The sequence below is a fragment of the Nannospalax galili genome, unplaced genomic scaffold (genome assembly GCF_000622305.1).
Source record: "Nannospalax galili isolate Female #2095 unplaced genomic scaffold, S.galili_v1.0 scaffold3326, whole genome shotgun sequence".
Taxonomy (NCBI): domain Eukaryota; kingdom Metazoa; phylum Chordata; class Mammalia; order Rodentia; family Spalacidae; genus Nannospalax; species Nannospalax galili.
The window spans coordinates 9,473-36,359 of record NW_008354516.1 but is presented as its reverse complement, the minus strand read 5'-3'; the positions used below and the strand labels follow the sequence as shown (position 1 = coordinate 36,359).

General features: G+C 43.6%; 1 protein-coding gene across 4 annotated transcripts in view; it reads left to right on the top strand.

Moving 5' to 3' along the window:
* Mro (maestro) overlaps positions 1-14,112 on the top strand; it is a 20,127-nt gene extending 6,015 nt beyond the window's left edge. For 3 of the 4 annotated variants that reach the window (XM_008851715.3, XM_008851716.3, XM_008851717.3), the window contains exons 3-8: positions 4,366-4,465; positions 6,601-6,747; positions 8,486-8,671; positions 11,173-11,328; positions 11,926-12,033; positions 12,302-14,112. In XM_008851715.3, the coding sequence (XP_008849937.1) occupies positions 4,370-4,465; positions 6,601-6,747; positions 8,486-8,671; positions 11,173-11,328; positions 11,926-12,033; positions 12,302-12,355 (747 nt within the window). In that variant the 5' untranslated portion in view covers positions 4,366-4,369 and the 3' untranslated portion in view covers positions 12,356-14,112. The remainder of the gene's footprint in view (positions 1-4,365; positions 4,466-6,600; positions 6,748-8,485; positions 8,672-11,172; positions 11,329-11,925; positions 12,034-12,301) is intronic. The other variant, XM_017802839.2, reaches the window with a different exon arrangement.
* The last annotated feature ends 12,775 nt before the right edge of the window (positions 14,113-26,887 follow it).

Genomic DNA, 26,887 nt, shown 5'->3' with positions numbered 1-26,887 from the left:
GAATGACTGGGAAACCAAATTCCTACTTCCAGATCAAGGGATTCAAATGGTCCAGTGCACAACTGCTTAAGCAGGCTGGGTTTGTCAGGTGGGAGTGAGTTCCAGGTCAACCAAGGCTAATAGTGAGACCCTGTCTTAAAAAAAAAAAAATCCAATGCCCTAAATTTAAGAGTGAAAACTATAAAGCACTTAAAGCATAATAGTAAATATTCACGACCTTGGATTTGGCAATATGTTCTTGGATCTAAAATTAAAAACACGAGTAACAATAACACTGCCAAAATGAACTTCACCAAAGGTGAAAAATTTGTGCACTGAAGGACGCTATCAAGAAAGTGGAAAAACAGTCCATATATTAAAATATTTTTGCTTTTTTTTAAAAATATTTTTGCTTTTTATTTTTGAGGCGGGGTCTCCCTGTAGCCCAGCTGGCCTGGAATTCGCTATGTAAACCAGGATCTGCCTGCCTCTGCCTTCCAAGTGCTGAGATTAAAGTGTGCTCCATCAGGATTGGTGACAGCCCACATATTAGAAGAAATATGTGACAATCACATACCTGATAAGAGTCTAGTATCCAGAATATATAAAGAACTCTTAAAGTTAAAAAAAAAAAGACAATTAAAAATGGGCAAAAGCCAGGTGTGTGGCACATGTATTTAATTCCAGCATGCAGGAAGCAGAGGCAGGTGGATCTCTTTGAGTTCAAGGCCAGCATGGTCTACCCTAGTGAGTTCTAGGTTAGCTAGGGCTACTAGTGAGACTTTGTCCCAACAAAACAAAATAGACAACAACCTAACCCCTAACAACAAAAATGAGCAAAAAATCTGAATAGAAATTTCTTCAGATAAGACACTCAAACCCCTAAGAAGCACACAGAGTCATAGTGCCATTTATCATTAGGGAAGAGCATATCACAATCACCATGACAGAACTCTTCATACCTACTAAGATGGATAATAGAAAATGACAAATGGGATGGAAATTTAAGATAGTCTAGTCACCATTTAAAATTTGGAAAAGTTTGGTACGTCAAGGTCAAAGAATTAAAGAGAATTACCTTATGATCTAGCAATCCCACTGTGTGTGTATATGCCTTAAATCAGTGAAAGCATATAAACAAATGCTTGTGCACAAATATTCCTGGCATCACTGTTTACAGCAGTCAAAAACAACTCACATGTCCACCAACAAATGAATGGATAAACATAGTAATAAATCCATATGATGGACTATCATTCAGCCATAAGAAATAAATGAAGCATTCATATATATTACAATATGCATAGACCTTGAAAGAAGCCAGAAGCAAGTGGCCATAATGTTGTATGATTCCATATTTTGGAAAATGAGTGGGTAAATCTGCAAAGATGGAAAGAAGATCGAGGGGCTTGGGGTGGGGAGTAGGGGAAGGATTGTTTAAAGGGTACAGGGTTTTTTCTGGGGGTTGTTAAAATGGTTACTTTTATGTTAGATGAGTTTCACCTCAATTTAAAGAAATCAGCAGTATATTCATAGCTGTAAAACACAGCAGAAACTGAAGTCAAAGTCCTTCCCAGTGGCCTTTCTGCCCTGTTGCCTTATCTTCTGCCACTCCTGTATTATCTGAATAATTATTACTAGCCATGTGGAATCCTATTATAATCCAGCATGTTACATGTTTCTACCTCCTAGCTCACTAGTGTGCTGTAGGAGGCTGCTGCCATCAGTTTGCCAGTGTGCCACAGGAAGCTGCAGCCAACAGTTATAGCCCAAAGTCCTTCTCAATGTCTGTGGCCTTTAATTTTATACCCTCACCACTAAACTTGTGGGCCCTTGACCATAGTATTAGGGTATATGTGGTTTAGATGAAGTGTTCTGAAAGCTCATGTGTGTTGAAAGCCTGGTTTCCAAAAGCAGCGATGTTCAGAGGCGGGATGTACTTTGAGGAAGTGATACCATCAGGAGGGCTCTGACCTCATCAATGGATGAAAGCATTGATGCATTCATCAACTAAGAGGTGACAGAAACTCAGGAGGTTGTATCTAGTTGAAGGGAATAGATTGCTGGAGATGTGCCCTTGGAGACTATGTCTCATTCCCATGACTCCATCCTCATTCTTCCTCTCATTCTCTTGGTTTCCTGGCTACTGTGAAGTGGGCAGTCTACTCTGCCATATATTCCCATTGCCTTGCCTCAGAACAAAAGTAGTGGAACCAGCCTACCTGGACTGACACCTCTGAAACTGTGAGCCCGAATAAGCCTTTCCTTCTTTATCTTGATGTTCTCAGGTATTTTGTCACAGTGATAGAAAGCTGACTGACACAGTACCCCTGGGAGCTTGGATGAAAAGTAGAATCCCGGGCTCCTAGGCCAGACTCATTGCATTAGAACCTGCATTTGAACAAGCTCATCAGATGATCCCAGTGTACAGTGAAGTTTGAGAAGCTCTGATGCCTACTAGAGGCCCCCAAATCAGAGCATGATTGGGAATCACCATTGAGCTACATTTATTTACAATTTATATGTTAAATAATATGTGTGTGGTAAAGTTATAAGGTTACTATATACAAAAGGATTGAAAACAGCATCTCCCTCCTCTCCTGTCTTTAGATTTCCACCAGAGGCAGTGTTAAGTTTTCTGGATAGCCTTCCCTGCTCTATGAAGATGCATCATACATAAACATATATGAACATATCCATGTCCTTCCCTCATTTTTACTTTATACAAGTGACAACAAGCCAGCCGTGGTGGCACAAACCTATAATGCCAGCACTCAGAAGGTAGAGGCAGGAGAATCAGGCCATACTGGGTTACATATGTCTTTAAAAACATAAGATAACACACTATTCACATTGATTGTATTTTTCATTCAACAGTCTACATTGGAACTGGTTTTAGCTCACATAGCATTGCCCAGTATTCTCTTCAGTGACTTCACAGTAGTCATCTGATAGGTATAGAGCTTAATACATGTAAGCTCTTAATACATACATTTCTGTTACAATGATTATAGGACTACATGCTATGGTGACTGTCCTTTACACAGACCTTCTAGTGTCTGCAGGATTATAGAATCACTGAGAGCAGGAACGTCTTATCCATAGGGAGAAGGTACCAAAGTTCCCCACTACAAAAGGTGGGGAATGGGGATTCCCCAGACTGGCTGGGGATGCATTTCAGTTGGTAGAGCACTTGCCTAGCATGCATAAAGCCCTGGATTCTACCCCAATGAACTATGTATGAAGGCCACACCTATAATCTCAGTACTCAGGAGGTGGAGGCAGGAGGTTCCGAAGTTTAAGGTTATTCTAGGTTCACAGCTAGTTCAAAGTCACTGTTCTGGTTTGTTTCTTCACTGCTGTGACAAAATACTCTGACCACTACCAACTTGGGGAGGAAAAGGTTTATTTACCTTACATATCCCAGGTCACAGTTCATCTGGGAGCCCAAGGTAGGAACTCAGGGCAGGAACCTGGAGGCAGGAGCTGGAGCACAGGCCATGGAAGAATGCTGCTTACTGGCTTGCTCTCTGGCCCCTGCTCAGCCTGATTTCTTATGCAACACAGGCCCACCTGCCCAGGGGGGGCACCGCCCACAGTGGGCTGGGCTGGGGCCTACCTCCCACATCACTCATCAAGAAGATGCCCCTCAGACATGGCCACAGGCCAATCCAATAGAGGCAATTCTCCAATTGAGGTTCCCTCAACCCAGGTGTGTCAAGTTGACACCAAAGCTATCCAGCACAGTCACCATGGGCTACATGAAGCCCTGTTCTCCACTGAAAAAAGTGCCCTTTGACATTCTTGGGGAGCTTTAAGGAACACAGAATTTGGGGCTGGAGAGATGGGTCAGCAGTTAAGAACACTGGCTGCTCTTGTAGAGGAACTGGGTTGGCTTCCCAGCACCCACATGGCAGCTAATAACCATTTATAACTCTAGTTCCAGGGGATCCCATGACTTCTTTTGGTCTCTAATGGCATTGTACACATGTGGTGCCCTTCTATACAACACTCATATACATAAAATGAAAATAAATAAATCAAAAGAATCACAGATTTTGAGGTTATCCCTTTAACTCTTGAGGATTCTGTTGGTGGGGGGCCAAGAACCTGGCTCAAAGTCAATTTTATTTCTTGAGTGGTTATGATACAAGAAGCCTGCATAATGGAGGAATGGGGATCCAAGGGCAGACCCCCTTGAATCCCCCAGCTGCTGCTCCTCTCTGAACCTGTTCTGTGACTCCTAAGTCCTCACCTAGTTGAAAGGCTCCTGCTGTCTTTAGTTCTTCCCCAGCAGAGCACACTTAGCGCAGCAAGGCTTGTTGACACTGACATTTCACATGAATATGGCTCAAATGGTGATTTTGTCCTTTTTTTTCTTTTTAGTTCCATGGAGCAAACACAGACAATCCTGGGCCAGCCCTTTCCCATCCCTGCTTCCCAGCCCAAGAAGAAAAGGATGCAAATGAAATCTTTCTTTTCTAAGGTCTGACACAAGTGTCCTTTCCCAGCTAGTGTAAGATGTGTGCCTACCTGGTCTGTAGTTCGTTAGAACCGCTCTACTCAGGTACCTTCTGGAAGAAATGTAATGCCAGTTCTTTTCCTAGGACTAGAATGTTTATGGGAAGATGAGATGAGTTGAGAAGGTTTTAACTTGCTGCTAACTCAAAAAAATTATTTTAAAGAATATCAACAAATATTCAGAAACAGCAATGAGGCTGGGAAGTTGCATATTTCATCCACTGTGCTAAGAAAACAGCTAGATCTGGACTCAGTGTCTGTACACACTAAGGATGGGGAACTGATTCTGTCTTTGATCTTGTCTGGATGTGTATGTGTGTGGGGGGGAGGGCTTGAGCACGTGCCTCTGTGTGTGTGTGTGTGTGTGTGTGTGTGTGTGTGTATACATTTGTGTGTGAATGCAGGTGTGTGCATGCCATGATGCACATGTGGAGGTTGGGCAACCTCTGATGTCAGTCCTTACCTTCCATCTTTTTTTGTGACAGGGTCTCTCTTTTTGTTGTTCACCATGGGCTAGCTGGCTCATGAGTTTCTGGTGATTCTCCTGTCCCTGCCTCCCATCTTGCCATAGGGGAACTAGTATTACAGACACATGCTACCATACCTGACTTTACATGTGTTCCAGGGATTCAAACTTAGCTCTTCATGCTTGCATGACAAGTGCTTTACCCATCAAGTGGTTATCGTTCCAGACCTCTTGTCTGAACCTTTCATCATCTGTGGTCTAACTCTACTTGTATGTCTGAAGAACACCAGCACCTTCTTGGCACTGGAGCCTATCTGCTCACTAGGGAGGCATCCCACCTCTTGCCTACCCTGGCAGTTAGAGTCTATTCTTCAGAGCACAAATTTTTTCATAAAAGCAGTGTTTCCAAAATTGTGTTATTTTTGCTTTTTCATCCTCATCTTAATTGCTTAGATGTGTGCATTCAGGAGTTGGGATAAACATCAAGTGTCCTGAAATGTTCATAGACATATGATTGATGTTTGTCAATATGTGGCCAATGGAGTCATGTACTATTGAGAGGTTGAGGAAGATGATGTTTAAGAAGGGTTTCTTGGAACTGCTACTGTGGGATGGAGATAGAGGAACATCAGCCTCACTGCAGAGGTCCCAAGAGAGTAGGAAGAGAGGAATCAAAGAAAACAGGCACCATAAAGATATGTCATTCATGCTATTTAGTTCCAAAGTGGAGCAGAGAAATTGGGAGGAGTTGGAGGAGGAAGAGGGTCAAGGGACTCTTTAATATAGGAGGTATAGCAGTGTATCTTACACTGTGAAAGGGATTTCAGTTCACATCAACCCCTGGGAAGCCCCCAACCTTTCCCCTCAGCCTCTGTCACACTGATCACTGCTATGCAGCACCTCTCTCTAGAACTTCCCAAACTCACCTCCACAGCAGCCCTGTATTATTTTTTCCCTTTTCTCTTTCTCCATCAACCACCTACAGATCAAATTAATGTATTGTCCAACAAAATAAAGCATCTTTAGAGGTTTGGAATGAAACTTAGTGGTAGAGTGAGCACTTAACATGTGTAAAGCTCTGGTATGATCCCTAGCAACACACACACACACACACACACACACACACACACACACACACACACACATCTTATTAAAGAAAGACAAATTTGAGCAGGCAACAATAGGATTTTCTTCAGAGAAAGGGGATGGGTTTGGTTTTGAGTCTAGAGTGTGATTCTGAACCCTCTCACATTAATATACCGTGTGTGTGTCTCTCTGTGTGTGATATGTATGTGTGTATGGATATGCATGCATGTGTATATCTGTCCATGTGGAGGATGGAGGTCAATGCTGAGTGTCTTTCTGAGTTGCTCTCCACCTTACTTTTTGAGACAGAGTCTCTCAGTCAACCTGAAACTAATTGACTTGGCTTGACTAGCCAGCCAGTGAACTCCAAGGATATCCCTGTCTCTGCTTCCCCAGTGCTGGGAATGCAGATGTGCACCTCTACACCGAGATTTTTACATGAGTATTGGGGATCTGAACTCAGGTCTTCATGCTTGCACAGCAAGCACCTTAACAAATGAACCATCTCCCTAGCCTCTGAATTAATATACCTTTGACCCACCACCCAGGTCTCTTGGAAACTGAGGTTGCAGAAGCAAGAGCCTTTGAAGAATGTGTTTTTCATCTTGGCAGAAAGAGCCTGGGACTCTAATGCTAAAAAGCGCCATCTGGCAATGAGAGGCCTGGGTACCATGGCCTGTGAAGCCCCCGACCAGGTAGGGGAAGGAAGTGGAACCCAGTGATCTTCCCAAGACTCTAGCCCTTAGGGCATGGAGTCCACATGACTGGGGCATAACTACTATGGACTACTGACAAGCCTCATAGGCTTAGCAGCACAGAGCAGAGCTGTCTGTGGTCAAGGGTTGGGTACAGTGTAGTTGGATCTGCTGCTCAGAGACTTGCAAGACTGTAACCTGCTGTTGGCCAGACTCTGTGCTGTCCTGAAGCTCAGAGCCTTCTTCTAAGGGTGGCTTTTGGCAGAATTGAACTCCTCTAATTGTAGGACTGAGTTTTCTGTTTTCTTGCTGGCTGTCTGCTAGGGGCCTCTCCCCAGCCATAGGAGCTATCTTATAAATATGATAACTTGATTCTTCAAGGTCTGCAGGAGGGTGTCTGTTATAATTTGCTTCTCTGTTGCTGTGATAAAATACTGACCATAACCAGTTTGGGAAAGAAAGGGTTTATTTCATCTTACTCTTCCAAGGCAAGGTCCATCTTTGAGGGAAGACAGGCACTCAAGGCAGGAACCCGGAGGCAAGAGCAGAGACCATGGAAGAACACTGCTTACTAGTATGTTCCCACTGGCTTGTTCAGCTACTTTTCTTATACAGCCTAGGCCCACTTGCCTAGGCATGGCACCACCCACAGTGGGCTGGGCCCTCCTGCGTCAATCATCAATTAAGAAAATGCCTCGCAGACATTGCCACAGGCCAATCCAATGGAGGAAATTCCTCAGTTGAGGTTCGCTCTTCTCAGACTCTAATTTGTAGCGTCTCTTACTTCTTTCTGATCTAATGGAGTCTTATGTAATGTACAGTAACTTATGTAATATAAGTTACTGTACACTAGCAGAGGCATCTGGAAGCCTTTGTCATATTCCATCAGGCTAAAAGCAAGCTACTGGTTCCTTTCACATGGGAGAAGATAAGATTGTACAGGGTGTGACTTGCTCAAGGTCCGCGTGGGACTAGAATGCCTAAGCTCTGCCAGCCACTGGAAACAGAATTTCAGGCAGGACTGACCCAGGCTGATATCACCGTTCTTGAGAATTCAAATGATTTTCTCATAAATTATGTTTGTTTCATGAAAGCCACCTTTCACACCTCTTCCTTAGCATCTGTCAACATTGGTATCATTTCATGCCTTCCCTATTATAAGCCACCAAGTACTTTCCAGGTCCTTGGATCACCCTGGTCCATGTTCTTCTCTTGAAGTGCCTTCCTAACTCGTCTGCTCAGAGGCCATACTCCAGCTTGCTCTGTCATTCTCCTTCTGAGACTGAGATGGGCTCTTGGTCTTGATTATAAGAAGCGTTTGTATTTTGATAAGACTTGGTGGCAGATCCAGAAGAAAGTACGTGTGTGTGTATATGTATACATACACACATATATGTATGTACATGATATGTATGTGTATATGAATGAGTGACATGAAAGCAGAAAGGAACTATTTGTGAGGAGGAAGGGGGCTGGGAGAGGAGTGGGGGAAGGAAATTTGGGGAGGGTAGTGGGGGGAGTGAAAATGACCAAAGTACAATGATATATATGTGTAAGAAAAAAATCATAATGAGACCCTGTATTTTGTACATTAACTGAAAAATATTTAGTTAAAAAAAAAAAGAAATGAAATGTCGGTCAGTCCCAGTCCCAGGCTGCTGGCAGATTGTAGGTGGAGCTGCTTTTCAGCTCTTGGGAAGTGAGTCCTGCGCTGCTCATGCTTTTCTAACCTTGGTAGCAGGTGAGAAAGTACAAGAAGGTTATTCTAGATCTGTTGGTGCATGGATTGTACGACCCTGTTAGCTCTGAAGTCATCCACGAGAGTGTGAAGACTCTGACCATCATGCTGGGCAAGATCCAGGGCGTAGGTCTGGGCTCCTTCTTCATAGACATCACCCTTCAGACCCGGACTTTATTGGATGATGTAAGTGAGAAGACACATAAAATTCTGGGCCGTTAAAATCAAAGTGGTATCAGAAATGAGAGCCTTGAGTAGTGTGTTGCTCAGAAACAAGGTTTGTATCATTCCTAATTTATAAATGAATCTTGCTGAGGGGGTTTATGGGAGGTTAGGGACAGGGCTTATAGAGGACATAAAAGATGTGCAGTATTCCACCACTATGCATTGAGGAGTTTTTATTTCAATAGAGAAGTGAATATTTGTACACAATGATGATGATGATGATGATGATGGCAGTTTGTGCTCAACACTCCTACCTCTAACAATGACAACAGTTAGCCTCCCTTCTTGTGTGCCATTCACAATGATAGGCAACTGCCACGGAATTTCATGTGATCCTTACAATTACCCTGTGAGGAGGGCACTGTAATTATCTTCATTATAAATGAGGAAACTGAGGCACAGAAAGGTTGGGACCACGGTTCACAGAGACAGTGAGTAGCCTGAAAACAGTTACTCTGACTGCAACACATGTTCTGTTAACCACAGGATAAAACAGGGCAATGTACTGGTACAGCATTCAGTCTGAGGTGGAGTGGAGTCTGTGATACCTCAAGCTAACAAGTCAGCCTGCCACTGTTATTCTCTGTCTCTCTGAAAGAGAAGACCTGTCAGACACCAACACAGACTTTTATTTATTCTCAGAATGACTTGCACCTGTCCTTTTGGAGCCACACATCAAGCTCCATAAGAGGGGAGGAAAGACTCGAGCTATGAGCATGGAACTCAGAGCTTATGTGGAGCTACTGGCACGCTTGTCAGTGTTCTTCCCTCCTCCACAGAGACAGATTTTTACTGTTTTTATTGTAGTCCAGGCTGACCTTGAAAACTCAGGGCAATCCTGCTCCTGAGCGCTGAGATTGCAGGTACGAGCCACTCTGGCTGGCTGGATGTTTGCTCTTGAATGCAAACCCATCCTGTCTGAGGAGGGGAGAGCAAGATGTTCACATCACCACCCTGGATTGTCAGCACTTTGTCTTGGGGATATGTCCCTAAATCCCTCTCTATTGTTGTCTGAACTTCAGTTTATTATTCAAATATGTTTTAAACCTGGTTTGCTTGTCCCTTTTTGAGCAGAAGAGCAAGGAAACACCCCCCAGCACTGTCTGATGGCAGAATATATATTAGAGTGACTGTTCTTTGCTGCTTGCCTCATGCCACGTTTGTTAGGACATGTGCCCTTATTAGATTAGATGATTGTCAGACTCCTGGGGGACAGGGACCATCTTATGCATTCCCATATATCTTAGCATTTGAGGAGGGTTTTGGATGGAGGCAACTTTTCAGTGTTAGTTGTGTTGAACTAAACACACACACACACACACACACACACACACACACACACACACACACACACACACACACACACACACACACACACACACACACACACACACACACACACACACACACACACACACACACACACACACACACACACACACACACACACACACACACACACACTCATTGATAAAACAGTCAACAAAATGCCCCCTGAGGCAATTTCCGAGTGTATCATTTATGCTAAACATTTTTTTTTCTTTTAGTTTTTTTGAGATAGGGTCTCCCTGTAGCTGGCCTGGAACTTACTATATAGATAGACCAGGCTGGCCTTGTTCTTAAAGAGATCCTCCTTGACTCTGCCTCCCCAGTGCTAGGACTAAAGGCATGCACAACCACATCCAGTGCTAAACATTTTTTGAACATTCACAGAATGATCAGTTGTCCCTCAGTCTTGTTGAGTGTTTGTGACCCTAGTTCTAGATGCTTCTTTCCCTTTGAAATGGCCCACCCCAGCTCTCTTTTCTCTGGTTTTCCTAGAGCTGGACAGAATCATGAAGTGTTAATATAAGAATCTGTGCATTAAGGGTCAGGAGACTGGGCTTCAATACTGGCTGTCTACCTCATGGTGTGACACTAGTCAAGTCCCTGACATTCCCTGAGCTTTGGTCTCTTTACCTGAGAAAAGAGAAACACAGAGCAAACTGCTTATGTGGGAGAGAAGAGGGGTATGACAGGCTGTCAGGGAAGAGGCAACCGATGAGGCAAAAGCTGGGAGAGCGGAGAGGGTGCTGTGGAAAAAACAGGATCATCTTTATTTCTGTTATAGGTGGGAGACACTCAGATGGTAGGGAGAGAAGACCTGGCTAAATGCTGGGAGGGAGATAGGGAAGAAAGGAAGGAGGGAGAGAGAGGGAAGGGGGGAGAGAAGGTAGAGAGAGAATAAAATGTTAAAGCACAGTATCTTCAGATATTGACACGGAAACATCTCCCAGATAGACAGAAAGAAGCCAAAGTATCTAACTCCAGTGGGATGGTGTTTGTTGTTTATGTATATAGAGACCAGGCCCCTGGATCTGATGGCCACTCTGTAATGTGCACCCCAGAATGATAGCTGCGATGTGCTCTGATGTCTTTTGGTGGTGACTTGGCTCTGCTTTTTTGTTGATGGAAACCCACAGGAGAATGACAGTGTGAGATACTCAGCCTTCGTTTTGTTTGGGCAATTGGCTACCTTTGCTGGGCAGAAATGGAAGAAATTTTTCACCCATCAGGTTAAGCAGACACAAGATTCCCTCCTGACCCATTTACAGGACAGAAACCCCCAGGTTGCCAAGGTGAGACCACTGCATAAAATCTCTGCTGTTCCTACAGAGGGTGGTGGCAGCTCTGCTCTGCAGTTGAGATACTAGACCCTTGAGTTCCTGCCAGTGCAGTTAGGGATGGCCTGTAGTGTATTCAAGTGATCCCTGGCTAAGAAGCTTCTGGTATGCAATCTCCCTCTTTCCCCTGTGACCCGGCCAGCCCTCTACCTGTCAGTGCTAGATAGGCTGGCTCAGGTTCACAGGGGTAGGACTGGGTCAATGTCTCCAAACCACTGGGGAGGACAGCAGGAGGGAGGGAGAAATGGAGGAAGGGAGGAGAGAGGGCGGGAGAGAGAGAAGGAGAATCCAGTACAACTGTAGAGGGGCTGTGTACACTGTGGAACTATGCCTCCTTCATGCCCCAGGTTATAGTCCTGGCCATTTTACAAGGGTATGTCCTTTAAAATTCAAGTTCACAAATGACCTGAAAGATAGATTCAAATCTTCAGTGGCCCTGACCACTGACCATCATGGATTGGGTTCAGTCCTGTAGGATCAGGACTTCCCTGCCTGGGAGTCTAGCATTCTCTAATGGTTTAGGCAATTAGATGGCAGTATTATTTTTCTTAGGCTTGCAAAACAACGGTTCAAGCCTGTGTTCCGTATCTGAAGCCAAGGAAAGAGTACAGCTTCCAGAGTGAAGAAGATCAAAGAAACCCCAGACTTTCCCGGCATCTGGTGAGTGAGATGAAGCAGGAGAGAATTCTCCTCAGGTCCCTGACCTTCAGATGCTAATACCAAAAGTGGCCAGTGTGGCAGAGGGTTATCCTCTACCCCTTAATCTAATACAGGCTAATATTTCAACTGCAATTGACCCATAATGCAGTGTAAATGGCAAAATGCCTTGAAAATGATACACAGAATGAATTGGTAGCACTAGTTCAGGTCATTGGTTACATGCAGGTAGTTAATCTCCTTCATATGTACCTTTGTTAATTTTTTTCAGAGCCACTATCATCCAGAGGTCTTGCTGTTCTTCTATGCCAATAAAATTCTATAAGTCCAGAGATGCAGAAGAATGCTCCTTGCCTGGGATCATGAATACCCTGCCCAGGACATCCTATTCCATTTGTTGTCTCTTTGGATGCCTCGTCTACCTGACTCTTGCAATTGTAACAGGAAAGAGGATGCCAGGAGAGCATCTAAAGGCAGAAATGACACCAGGGAATTGTATCCCTGTACCCAAAGCAAAATTCTAAATTGCTTTCGCATTTCTCATTTCCTCTCACACAAATTTATTGAGAGGTACATACTTCCTTCTTAAAATAATTTATATGTGTGTATGCAGGTGCACATGTGTGCAGGTGATTGTGGAGGTCAGAGGATGACCTCAGATCTTGTTCCTCAGTTGTCATCCACTTCTCCATGAAGACAGGGTCTTTCAATTGGCCTTGGGCTTGCTGATTAGGTGAGACTGAATGGCTAGTGAGCCCCAGGGATCTGCTTGTCTCCTCTTTCTAGTGCTGTGATTTTTAAGCACACTTCAGTGTGCCAGCTTTTTTTATTTTTAAATATGGGTTCTGGGGCCTAAACTTAGGTTGTTGTACTGAGCCATCTCCTTAGCTTGAGACTTTCTTTAAAATATTTAAAACATATGAACTTTCAATGCTTATTTCTCGGTTCATTGCTGTCAAGTAACTTGCATTTCTCAAATTTAACTTCTGAGGCTTTGGAGACTAATTACTACCTTAAGCATTTAAAAAAAAATATATTTGCTATTAATAGTTGGGTATTTGCTCTTTATATCTTTTCTTGCCAAGACTTACTCAAAGTTGTCCAAGATACCAAGAAGCTAGCTTGCATGGTATCTTTCTCATGATCTTAGAAAATCACTGTGCTAAAGAACTTCAAAAGAAGAAATATTGTAAAAAAATCCTCAAAATGAAAACTTACAGAGTAAAAATTATAACATTTACTGAGAGTGTTCATGATTTATTGGGCACTAAGAACTCTTTTGGGTTTGTATCATGATCTGCTTTGCCCATTAGAATGTGCTGGAAGTATGCTCTGCCCATTCTAGAAGCCCTGACAGTTTCCTCTTTTGTATGGGTGGAAGGCAGCTGTTGTATAAATCAAATTACCACAAACAAAAGACAAAGTCCGAAATCATCTTGGAGAACCCAGCCCACAGTGATGTCTGAGGCTCAGACCCAGGACCCAACTGACTGGTCCAGCCGGACCCTGGTCATTCAAGCTCCCTTGGCTGATACCATAGGGAAACAAGGCACCGTCTCCATCACACTCGGGCAGGTTACAGAACTGAGAACGAGGAACCAAATGACTGATATGGCAAGTCTTTCATTTGGGGGATGGTTTGTCCCACAGCAGTGGGAACAATAAAGGCTTCTTACTCCTTTTGTCATTTTGTTTATTCTGTAGCCTTCACCTCAGAGGTGCTGATTAGGGAGGGAAAAAATCAGAAAGTCAGCTGCAGCTGTTAGTCCTCTTGGGAAGAGCCCAGTTTTGACAAATAAGGATCATTATCTCACTTCTTAGAAGTGTTCTACAGGTTACCTTCATACTAGTGTTTAAAATCCCTCTTTACTCACAAGATGCCTGTGATGTCAGCTGGCTGGATTAGGAATCTCCTAGGAGACATACCTCTGTGTCGGTGAGAGCAATTCCTGAGAGGTTTAACTGAGAAGGAAAGACCCTCACTGATCGAGGGTAGGACCATCCCCTGGACTGGGACTCCTGACTGAATAAAAAGAGGGAAAAGGCCGGGTGTGGTGGCACACACCTTTAATCCCAGCACTCAGGAAGCAGAGGCATATGGGTCTCTGTGAGTTCAAGCCCAGCCTGGTCTACATAGTGAGTTCCAGGATAGCTGGGGCTACAGGGAGACCCTGTCTCAAAAAAAAAAAAAAAAAAAAAAAGTGTATGTGTAGGGGGAGTAAGCCAGCTGGACACCAGCATTCATCTCTCTGTTTCCTGCTGCTGTGAGGTAAGCAGCCTCCTTTGCTATGTACTCATCACCATGATGTCAGCCTCACCTCAGCCCCCAAACAATGGTGCCACTGTATCTTAGACTGAACCTTCTGAAGTCATGAGCTCAAATAAACCTTTCTTCTTTTAAGCTGTTTATTCCAAGTGTTTTGTGACAGTATTGAGAAAAGTGATGCGTACAAAGCCTATTCTTTGAGTGCCAACCTCAAGGTAGGGCTTTGATTATCTTAGAATTGGAATCAGAGCAGTTGAATAAGAGAAAGGAAATGCACTGTCTGGTTGCTGTGCTACACAGAGCTATGAGTCCCTGGAGCTGGGTGTGGTGATGCACACTTTTAATTCCAACATGGAGAGGGGGGCAGAGGCAAGTGAATCTCTGTGAGATCGAGGCTAGCCTAGTCTACATTAGAGCTTCAGTCCAGCTGGGTCTACAGGGAGACCTTCTCTTAAAACAAAAATTAAAAAACCCCCAAACAAACAAAAAAACCAAACCCCAAAACACCAAAAAACAGTATTCTTTCTACTCTTTGTTCTGCTATGTTTAAGTGTAAGCCCTAAGTGGAGAGGTTCCATTGTAGGTGTGTCACTTAGGGCTGGGCATCTCACAGACACTTATTCTCTGTGTGTGATCAGTTGTAGAACTCTGTGATCATCTCCATTTGTTGCAAAAAGAAGCTTCTTTGATGAGTGGTAACTGGCATTCTTATCTGTAAATATTAGCATGTAGCAAGAAATTACCTTTGTCTAGAGATGTGATAGACACAAGTTTCTCTCTAGGATCCATGACCTCTCTGGCCATGTGTATTTGACTCTGCATCTCTTAACTCTCACTAGCAACACTTCCTCATGCAACTGAGGGCTATGCACACAGAAGGCCACAACTGGCCAAAGTGTAGAGAATAAAAGACTGCAGAGTGCATGTCCCTGGATAAGAGTCCTATAACCTCACCCACCCAGGGCTCAGGGACCATTGTAGAAGAGGGTGTGGAAAGATTGTGAGCACCACAGGTGGCAGATGAGCACAAGGAAAACAAGAGTCTTACAGGCTTTTGGGAATTTGCTCATATGAACTTACAGCAATGGTGACAACATGCATAAGACCTATGCAAACTCAGACAAAAACCAGTATAGAACTGGGGGAATGGGCAGGAGGCCCCAAACTCAGCCGAGGAATTATTGGCAGCTGATCATCACTTGGTGAGGGAAAGTTGGTATTCTTTAAGGGAGTGACACTAGATAGGCTGATCAGGCACCAGTGGATGAATTCACACACAAACTCGACAGGCCTTAACATATATGACAGAATGCACAAAATCTTGTGGGTGGGTTATAGGGCTGCAAATAAGGGAAGGGGGGCTAAGGATGATTAATATATATTATATGAAATGCACAAAAATTCAATAAAAACATACATTGAAAAAAGAAAAAATCCAACCAAAGCAAACCTAATGTCAACAACAAAAACCTGGTTCCTGCTTTCAGACTGGGAAGAGAGAAAGTTTGTGAGATGAATCTTTCTTAAAGAGAGAGGGAGAGGAGAGGAAAAGATGGAGAAGGAGGCTGATGACCTAATATGTGACCAGCTCCGGTAATCAGTGTGAACAGCAATCTGGAGTTGGTAATGGGGAGATGCCTCATGTGTTATTAAAAACACTAGAGTATGCATCAGAAAGAAGCAAGGGCTGTGAGGGACGGCTAGTAATTAGTGATTCAGGATATGTATTTGTGTTTTTCTCCATGTTCCAAGTTTTCCTAAATGAATATGTATTACTTTTATAATCCTAGAACTCATATAAGATGTTCTTTTAAAATGAAAATAAAAAGCCCATCAGTGGAAAGACTTGCTGTAGATGTCTGGGATGAGTACTGTTCACTTTCAGGGATTTGGAGGACATAACTTGTCAATGACAGATACAAAGCCTGAGGTTGATTATCACTTTAGTTTACTGAATTTATGTCATTTCAAACTGGTCATAACATAGAGTCTTTTGTTCCTGTATTTTTTTTACGTGTTAAATGTTCTTGGGAAACACATGGGTTCTAAAGCCTGGTGTGGTTGTATATATTTATAATCTCACCACTTGGGAAATGGGGGCAGGATTAGGAGTTCAAAGCCATCCTTGGTTATGCAGTGAGTTTGAAGTCAACCTGGACTACAGGAGATCCTGTCACAGCAGCAGCAGCAGCAGCAGCAACAACAGCAACAACAACAACCCAAAACAAATCTCTTGGGTTCTAGATAAAGCTAACACATCTCAGTTCGTGGAGAGATGATTTGGCATGTGAAGCACAAACTTATTATTGCCAAGTTAAGCACAAACTCCCAAGCCAAACATGTACATGCCAATTTATAATCTCTTTTTGCTTTTCCTACATCCCACTGTGTGGAGTGCTTTCATGTCTAGTTTCTGTTTCTTTCTTTAAAAAAATTTTTTTGGTTTATTTTTATTTTTGTGTATGAGTATATTACCTGCATGTGTTGAAGTGTACCTGTGTCATGCAATGCCCACGGAGGATTGAAGAGGGTATTGGATCCCGTGGAACTGGAGTTACAGAAGGTTGTTAGCTTCCATGTGGGTGCTGGGATTCAAACCTGGGTCTTCTGCAAGAACAGTCAGTGCTCTTAACTGCTGAGTCATTCCTGTTTCTGTCTACTACTCCCTAGACTGATTCTTCAGAGATACAGCAGAGCAGCTGTGTGTGTGTTTGAGGGAGGGAAGCTGTGTTGTCTCTGTCCATATGACTGTGGGGGAGTTAGTACACCACACCTCAGTTTTCTGGTCTGTGAAATGGAGACAATAACTGAACTCCTAGAGCGGCTGGGCTTCAAAAATCCCATTAAGCAATGCTGAGTTCTTGGCACAGTATCTGGCTGGTGTAAGGAGCTCCAGAGTTGTTATTTTAATTTAATTCCCAACTAGCTCTCCAGGTGTTATTTTTCCTTTTTTTTTTTTTTAATTTTTTACTTTTTGGTCCTTTTTTTTTTGAGTCAGGGTTTCCCTGTAGCCACAGCTGTCCTGGAACTCACTATGTAGACCAGGCTGGCCTTGAACTCACAGAGATCTGCCTGCCTCTGCCTCCTGAGTGCTGGGATTAAAGGTGTGCACCACCATGCCCAGCTATTTTTCCCTTTTGTATAAAAAGGACTTTCCTGGAGCTGGAGAGATGACTCAGTGATTAAGAACACTGGCTATTCTTGCAGAAGACCTGGGTTCGAATCCCAGCACCCACATAGCAGCGAACAATTGTCTGTAACTCCAGTCCCAGGGGATCCAACAGCCTCTTCTGACCTCCTCAGGCATTGCATGGCATGGGTGCATTTACCTACATGCAGGCAATACACGCATACAAGTAAAATTAAAAGAAAAAGTTTAAAAAAGTCTTTCCTGAAACCCTATTGCTGAAGACACTGCATGCTGTGAGCACAAGAGAGGGAGAAATCAAGCTTGGCCTAAGCTGGAAACTCCCTGCCACTGGATGGGTGGCTTTCAAGGTGCCAAAAGGAGATACACAGATGACTGGGGGAGAATCATCCCTTATAATTCTGCTCAATGATGGACCCTGCATTTTACATTATCAACATGCCAAACAAGATGTGCCTGCTGGTGCAATTGTGGAGCACCTAGTGTATGTACAACAAGCAAATTTTTGATTGGATATAATGCTGTTCCTAGGTATGGAACATATATCTGGTACTATAGATCAGGCCAACCCCCTGTGGCAGAGGAGAATATAGGCCCCAGTGGGAAGCCATTGCAATTGTTTTGTTAGACACATGTGATGCACCTACCAAAGTACTGTCCAAGCATTTGTGTTTACACCCATAGGTTAAGTTGTTATAGCAACTGCTGTTTAGATGTTCTTGTTTCTTGCTATTTGTGTTTTTATAGTAGATGGAATCCCACTGAAATGGGCCAACAGCCCATGGAAAACAGATGAAGAGACCCAAAGGTTTAGTGCCTTGTCACAATGGGAGGACAATCATCCCACACCTATCACCCTCTCCAAGGCTCAGGGACTTTTGTGGACAAGGTTGGCAGAAAGAATGTAAGAGCTGGAGTAAGGGGTGGAGTGTTAACTGGACGCAGCCTCCAACCACTATGTCAGCAAACTATAGTCACACCTCCTTCCCACACTCATCAAGGAGTCAAGGGAGAGTCAGTTACCCCTCCCACCCAATCAGTTGATCTTAGCTGCATGTGGGGGAGGGGCTAAGGATACATAAGCGGAGAACGCCATGAGGCACATTTCTCACCATTTTGTGAGCTGTTGGGAAGTCACAGGATCTATATTTGAGTGTGGACTTTCCAGCACAGCTATAAATAGGGGGTGCCCACTCTTTTGCAAATAATCCCCTACTCTGTGTTCTGTTAGCAAGCCCAATAAACCAGATAGGATTTTCATTTAAAAAAAAAAAAAGGTCTTGCCGGGTGTGGTGGCACACGCCTTTAATCCCAGCACTAGAGAGGAAGAGGTAGGTGGATCTCTGCAAATTCAAGGCCAGCCTGGTCTATGTAGTGAGTTCCAGGACAGCTGGGGCTACAGGGAGATCCTGTCTCAAAAAGACCAAAAGAAAAAAAAAGGTCTTTCCTGTTGTGCTTTATGGTCCTATGTTTCCTTTCACCAGCTCTCCAGGAATATAGACTGGGACTGGCCAGTCATGGGCACTTTGCAAAGATGGGTTGAATTTATTGAACTGAAAATGTTGGTGTGTTGACCACACGTGAATCAGCCTATCAGATGATAGGTTCTGCAAAGTGCGTATGTATTTTCATATGTATGTGCATGCACATGTATGTGTTTGCATGGAGGAGGCCAGAGGAGAACCTTGAGCTGCCACTTCTCAGAAGCTGTCCATCTTGTTTTTGAGACAGTCTCACACTAATCTGGAGTTCACTAAGTAGGCTAGGCTAACTGGCAAGCAAGTGCAGAGATTGACCTGTCTTTTCCTGCCCAATTCTGGGATTACAAGTGTGCAACACTGTGACTGGCATTTTTTACATGGGCTCTGAGGATTGAATTTAGGTCCTTGTGCTTGTTGCAAGCTCTTTACTCATAAAGCTATCTCCTTACCTTCAGGTTTTGCTATTTTAAATCAACATCATAATCATAACTGAATAGCAAGTTTTTTCGTCTCACTGGGCCCTTGTTGGAGGTCTGTGAAGTTGTACAGGAAGTGCAATGTCTTTTTATGCTCCAGGGCTGTATTCATTCTAGTCCAGTATTCCCAACAGCTCTATTAATAATTCTGTATTGTATCTGGGCAATCTCCTGTCAACAATTAACACCCTACCTTCTGTTCCAGATGTGAGTACTGCAATCATGCTCCTTTCAAGCTAATGGGTTTCCCACAGCAGTTTGCGAATGTTAGCCAGGTAATGGTCCAAATGTCTTCCTGTGAGAAAAAAATGTTTTTCAGAAACGTAGATTGGGGAGTTAAAATGTCATTTCCTGTGCCACACTGCTAAAGGCACATGCCTTTGCCATGTCAAAAATGTGATGAGAAAGCCTGTTTTCCAGCATGGCTGCCCAGGTGGCAGCAGTTACCTGCTGGAGAAGAGAAACTGGGCTCCCAAAAGGGCATCATTCCTGCCACAGGGCACTAGATTTGATGGCCAAAGATCTGACTGCACTAACTTAATCATCACTACTGATTCCTCTCTCTCTTCTCTCTCTCCCTCCCTCCCTCCCTCCCCATCTGCTCTATGTATATGTATTTGGTGTGTCTATGAGTACATGTGTGTTAGGTCATAGGTTGACTTCAGATGTGTTCTTCCATCCTGCTCCACCTTAGTTTTGGAGACAGGGTCTCTCACTGAACCTGGAGCTCACCAATTCAGCTAGGCTGGCTGGCCAACAAGCTTAAGGATCTTTGTGTCCCTGCTTCCCTAGCCCTGGGGTTATGGACATGTGCCAAGCCCAGCTGTGTATGTAGGTGGTGGGGATCTGAACTCAGGTCTTCATGCTTGTGCAGCAAGCACATTAAGTGAACCTCCTGCAGCTCCCCTAGCTGATTGTCTTAAAAAGGTTTTTGATTTATTTATTTTTATTTTATGTGAGTGAATATTTTGCCTTTATATGCGTAGGTGTACTACATGCATGCAATGCTCACAGGGGCCAAGAGAGGGTGTTGGTTCCCCAGGACTGGAGTTGCAGACAGTTGTCAGCCTCCATATGGCTGCTAAGAACTGAACCTGAGTCCTCTGCAAGAGCAGCCAGTGCTCTTAACCGCTGAGCCATCTCTCCAGCCCCTTTAGCTAATTATCTTGAGCAGGTCACATGACCTCTCAGAGCCTCAGTTTTTTTCTTTTGTAAAATGGGGGTGAATGCCTGCCCCCATAAGACTCTGATGGTCAGATGAGATGGTCTGGGAAACTGTATTCAGTGACAGCCACTTAGTAGAATCTATTTATCCAAGGGAGAGAAAGAATGCAACACTGTGTTAATATAGATTCCAATTTAAAAGCAACAAGTACTTAGTATTAAAAAAAAGAAAAACCCTAAAAAATACAAAACAGTAAAATTAGGAAAGACACATTGTTCTACATAACGATGCTTTTCCAGATAACAAATGTTCCTGCTACATGGGAAATAGGATTCGGTTTATAAATTTACACTGTGTCTATTTTGTATCCTTAGATATACTCACTTATACCAGTTTGACAGGAAGAATAACATCCAGAAATTGTGCAAAACTTGCTGTTCTTCCATGGGGCAATTCTGATACTAAGATCAAGTATAACTCAAAAATGATTTATGACTCCATTGGGGGAAAAGGCAAATTTTAATCGCTTGGATTTAAGTATGCTAGAGGGACAGTTTATATACTGCCCCTCACAAACCTGAGCCGAATAAACCCAGTGAGCTTTGATTTTATTTTTCTGACTGGCATGAAAAATCTATGCACTGCACAAAGTGGTGGATTAACTTAATTAAAAGCTGGAGAATTCATTTTACAACTTAAGTGGGTAAATCCAATTTCCTAAATAAAAATTTTATGGCTTACAGGAACAAACACAATTTCCTGTATTATACACATTTACTTGTTCAGATAGTTAAATTGTTGTATTTATGCATTGATTCCTCCTGTGAGCCACCAGTAAACACACAGGGAGCATTTTATTTTTAAGGTCCTAGAACATGCACAGGTCTGGTTCATCTTAAAAGAATACCCTTATTGCGTCTTTGTTTATACCTGGACCCAATGTTGATTAACCTTCATGTTATCACTTTGCCCAAGAAAAGTAAGGGCTGGCCCAACCCTCTGGGTTTCACAAGACTTTTTATTAAATCTGATTTAGGCTTGACTATCAATAACCAAGGTCTGCCTGAGAAATCAAAGCAAGAAACTTCTGTTTTCCCCAGCATCAATGACGCACAACTGTTCCTGATAGACTGTGACTTTACTTCTAGGGAGGTAACATGAGAAGGACACAGGGTAGGGAACGGGGGCTGGGGAGTGTTGGGGGGAACCAGGTTGTACCACTTTTGCCCATAGTGTGGCCAAAGCCTAGCAGCCTGTACAAGGGTTGACTTTGAGTTGCCTTCTTCTGCCTTCAAAGTTCAAACAGTTCCTGGTGATCTTTTAACAAACAACAGTTCATGTTTTTTTCATGGGTAGGCATAAAACAATCATCAAAATTAAACAAGCAATAGCCTGGGGATATTGCTCAGTTGTAAAGCACTTGCCTAGCAGACGCTAGGCCCTAGGTCCAATCCCCAACACTGCAATAAAATAAGTAAAAATAAAAATAAAGAAGCAACAAACAACTGACACACCTCTTCCTCCTCTCTAGTTTGCTCTTCTCTTTTCCCCTCTTCTGGCTTTCCTGGGAGAAATAAGCACAGCCTATGCAGTGTCAGATCCTATAGCAAGGGCTGGGGAAAGGCATCCCTGAGAAGGTTTGGTTCGGATGAGGCTCCTCCTAGTGTACGTGGTGAGGTGGTGAAGACCCTTTCTCAGTTGGGAAAGCTCTTTCCATGCAAGCATGAGTTCGGATCCCTAGCACCCACATTAAAACATGGTGGTACATGCCTGTAATCACAGCATTGGAAGGTAAAGAGAGGAGCATCCCTGGTCAACCTAGATGAACTGGTGGATTCCAGGCTCAATGAGAGACCCTGTCTTGAAAGATAAAGTAGAGGCTGGGCATGGTGGTATATGGCTTTAATCCCAGCACTCAGGAGGCAGAGGCAGGTGAATCTCTGAGATCAAAGCCAGCCTGGTCTACTTAGTGAGTTCCAGGGTAGCTGGGCTATAGGGAGACCCTCTATCAAAAACAGAAAACAAACAAAAAACCTGTAAGACCCCAAAGAAAACAAACAAACATGAAGAATGATACAGGAAGATTGACTTGGAGTTGATCTCTGGCCTTTGCACAAGTGAATGTGCATGTACCCACGCGTGCACACACATACACAAATGGAGCCTCAAAAAAGTATCATTCTAGAATCCAGACAATCATAGCTAAGTGTAAAAATCATCATTATCACTGAAAAATCAGGACCCTCTCCTGTGAGCCCTGTCTCCTGAAATCACAATTTTTATTCTATTCTACATCTGTTCTTCCTACCCAGGGCAGACAGCCCACCATGTCCCTCGGCCACTGCAGCTGCGTGGAGGCTTATGGGGTCACAGTTCAGAGCCCTGTCAAGGGAAGATCTTCCCAGGAGTTTCTCAGCAGCCCAGCCTGACTGGTTGCTTAGAAATTACTCAGTTGGTGGTGAAAACTCCTGGTTCCTGAACATTCTGAATGAGTGGTCAGAGGCAAGACATAGGAACTGAAGAGCCAAAATGCTCTGACTCCATTTTGGCTAGCTTCTTTAGACAAGCCCAGACAAGCTCAGGCATATTGTACATGTAAAAGCCTTATAAGGTATGAACAAAAACTTCTGACTCTTAAAGATATTAGCACATTCCAATGCCTTGAAGACAGCTCCTACCAATCAAGACTTTCCCCGTACACAGGATATGGGGACATCCAATTATTTTAAAAAGGTGCTTGGCGCACTTGTGGAGTGCCCCAATAAAAGCTCCTGCCTGCTATTGTTCAGGGCCAGACTCCATCTTTGGCTTGTGAAGTCTGTGCCCGGCTAGCCGCCATTTGGTTGTTGTCTTTTCTTTTTAATTTTAAATTCTTGAATAAAGTTTTTGTATAATCCTTTTTGGGTATGTGTGGGAATTATTCTTGATTCTCAAACCCAAACAGGAACATGTGAATCTGGGCTATGAAGACCCCCTAGCTGTGTTTAATGCCCAGCCTGGGTTAGAAGCCAGCAGTGGCTCACAGCCTTGACTCCATCTGGAGGATCTAGAAAGTTCAGATGCCCAGGTTGCACCACAGGTTGACAAATTCAGACTTTTTCAGAAGAGGCTCTAGGTGTAAATTTTTCAACTGGGCAGGAGGTTTTCTTGTTTAAAGCAGACCTTGGCTATATAGTGAGAGCCCCACCTCAACAATAGACCTCAAAAGCTCCCTAAGATGCTTTTAAAAGTATTCTAGGCTTTTAAAAACGTGTGTAATGTGTGCCGGGTGTGCCTTTAGTCCCAGTACTCAGGAGGTGGAGGCAGGTGGCTCTCTGTGAGTTCAAGGCCATCCTGGTCTACATAGCTACTTCCAGGTCAGCTGGGGCTACAGGGAGACCCTGTCTCAAAAAAACCAAAAAAAAAAAAAAATGTGTGTATGTGTGTGTGCACTGGAGTGTATATATGTACATGACATGAGTACAAGTGTCCAAGGAGGCCAGAAGAGGGTGACTGATCCCCTGGAGCTAGTTATACTGGTCGTGAACCTCCTGATGTGGGTGCTTGGAACTGAACCCAGATCCTCTTCAAGAGCAGCAAATGCTCTTAACCACTGAGTTGTCTCTCTAGTCCCGTTAAAAGTACTTTAAAAGGGTGTTAATAAAGACATAATGGTGAGAAGTAAGCCATAAATGAAAAAATAATAGTATATGATTCCACTTATATAAAGTCAAATTTATCAGGGTGGAAACTAGTGTGGTAGGGGTTAGCTGTAAACATACTACAGAGCAAGGGCAATGGACTTGACTTTCAAGCTGCAAGGAAAGAGAGGGAAATGTGTCTGCAGGGTGATATGGGCCCAGGAGACAGACAGCTGCATGGGAAGGTGGAAGGTTCAGGATACTTGTGCTGTGGGAATGGGGAAGCAAGAGAGAGCAAAGGGCTCCTACCTTCACAACCTGGGTGGCTCAGCTCCCAAAGGCCCCCAGACCCACCCAGCACACACGGCAAGAACAGTTGCCCAGGCAGCTTCTACTATCACCACCAGATAGAACTGGCCCATGTCAGAGATAAAGCTATAGTTCCGTGAGTGACCAGGGGAGGGCAGCAGCATCCCTGCCTTCCACCTTCAGAAAGCCATTCTTTCAACCCTGGAAGGTTTGGGATTTCCAGACCACCTTAGGAATTCTCTTAACTAGAAATGCTTTGCTCTGCCTCTGCTGGGAGTGGGCGGAGGTGGGGGTAGGGTGTAGTAAATGACTCTTCCCAGCAAGGGCGGGAAGCATTTTTCATTCTTGTCTCTAGGCTTTAAATAGGTCTTTGTTGTTCCATTACTACTTAAGATTTACCTGCCTCTTACAGGGGAGTAGTGCTCTGCGTTTCTGAGGCTCTGGCTGCAAGTGCACCTCCAGACTGCGGAGGTGCCTTACCCTGCCCCAAGGAAAGCACCTCTCCTGTTTTCTTGGTCTGGCTAATTATTCACCTCTTCATACTCTGTGCCTAGCCATTTCCTTTTGTGTGTGTGTGTGTGTGTGTGTGTGTGCGCGCGTGTGTGGTGTTGTTGCTGTTGTTTTTGAGGGATGGTAGTAAAGTTCACATAGTAAAAAATTATTTTAGCTTTTTTTTTTTCTTTTGTTCTTTTTGAGACAGGGTCTCCCTATGGCCTGGATCACTATGTAGACAAGGCTGGCCTGGATCTCTAGATCTCATAGAGATCTGCCTGCCTCTGCTTCTGGAGTGCTAGGATTAAAGGCATGTGCCACCATGCCTGGCTTTTACTTTAGAGTATATGTTTCAGTGGCATTTAGTACATTCATAATGTTGTGCAATAATCACCACAATCTAGTTCTAGAATATTCTCATCACCTCAAAAGGAAATTCCATACCCTTTAATCAGTCACTCCTTATTTGTTTCCAGCCCCCAGTCCTGGCAACTGTGAATCTGCTTTTTGTCTTGTGGCGTCATCTGTCCTGGATGGTTGACATAAATGGAGTCATGCAGTACATGGGCTTTTATGTCTGGCTTTTTTTGCTTAGCTAAGTGTTTTCCAGGTTCATCCACATGTAGCACTTGCTTCCTTCCTTCTTAGCATTGGGCAATATTCCATTGCATAGATTAAAAACATTTTGTTTAAAACTCATCTGTTGAACATTTAGCTCATTCTTACCTTTGGCTACTATGAACCATGATACTGTGAACATTGGCACACGAGGATCTACTTGGGTGTCTGCCTTCAAGCCTTTGGGCTTACACTTAGGAACTGAATAGCCAGCTCTGGGGAGTCAGGTCTCCTTCCACCTTGTTTTAAGGCAGGGTCTCTCTGGTTCCCAACACTCTGCATACTCCAGACTAGTTGGCCTGTGACTTCTAGACAATTAATTCTTTTGTCCCACTTTGCCATAGGAGTACTGGGATTATAGACATGAACCACCATGTGGCTTTTTGGATTGAACTCAGTATGTCGGACTTTCATGGCAAGTGCTTTTACCTGCTGAGCCATCTCGCCAGTCCTACATGTTTAACCTTTTAAGGAACCACCACACTGCCTCTACAGGGGCTATCCCATGCTACATTTCTTTCAGTCATGTATGAGTTCTGATTTCTTCATATCCTCACCACATTATTTTCCATTTTGTATGTGTGGTATATGTGTGTGTATGTACATGTGTGAACATGTATATGGTGGCCAGAGGTCAACATCAGGTGTCTTCTGCCATTTGTCATCATATTTTCTGACACAGGGCCTCTCTCTGAACCTGGGCCTCACCTACTGAGCAATATGAACTGATCAGCGAGCCTGGGGAACCCTCCTGTCTCTGCTTCCCCAGTGCTGGGACTGCAGGTGCACTCCAGTGTGTGTCGTGGCTTGTCACATGCCTGCTGGGGATCTGAACTCAGGTCCTCATTCTTATGTGGCAAGTACTTTATTAACTGAATCATCTGCCCAGCCTCTAGTTTCCATTTAAAAAAAAGTACTATATTAACTCTAGTGGGTGTGAAAGAAATCTCACTGTGATTTTGATTTGCAGTCCCTAAAGACTAATGATAATGAGCATCTTTTCATGTCTTTCTTGGCCATTTGTGTGTCTTAGAGACATACTTGCTCAAATTCTTTTATAGTCTTAAATTTAGGATGTCAGGCTGTCTTTTGGTTATTGAATTGTAAAAGTTATTTATATATTCTAGTACTAGGCTCCTATCAGGCATATGAATTGCATATAATTTCTTCTATTCTGTTGACTGTTTCTTTTTCATTTTCAGGATAATGTCTTTGGATATGCAAAAATTTTAAATGTTGATTAAATCTAATTCATATCAATTTTTCTTTTATTGCTTGTGTT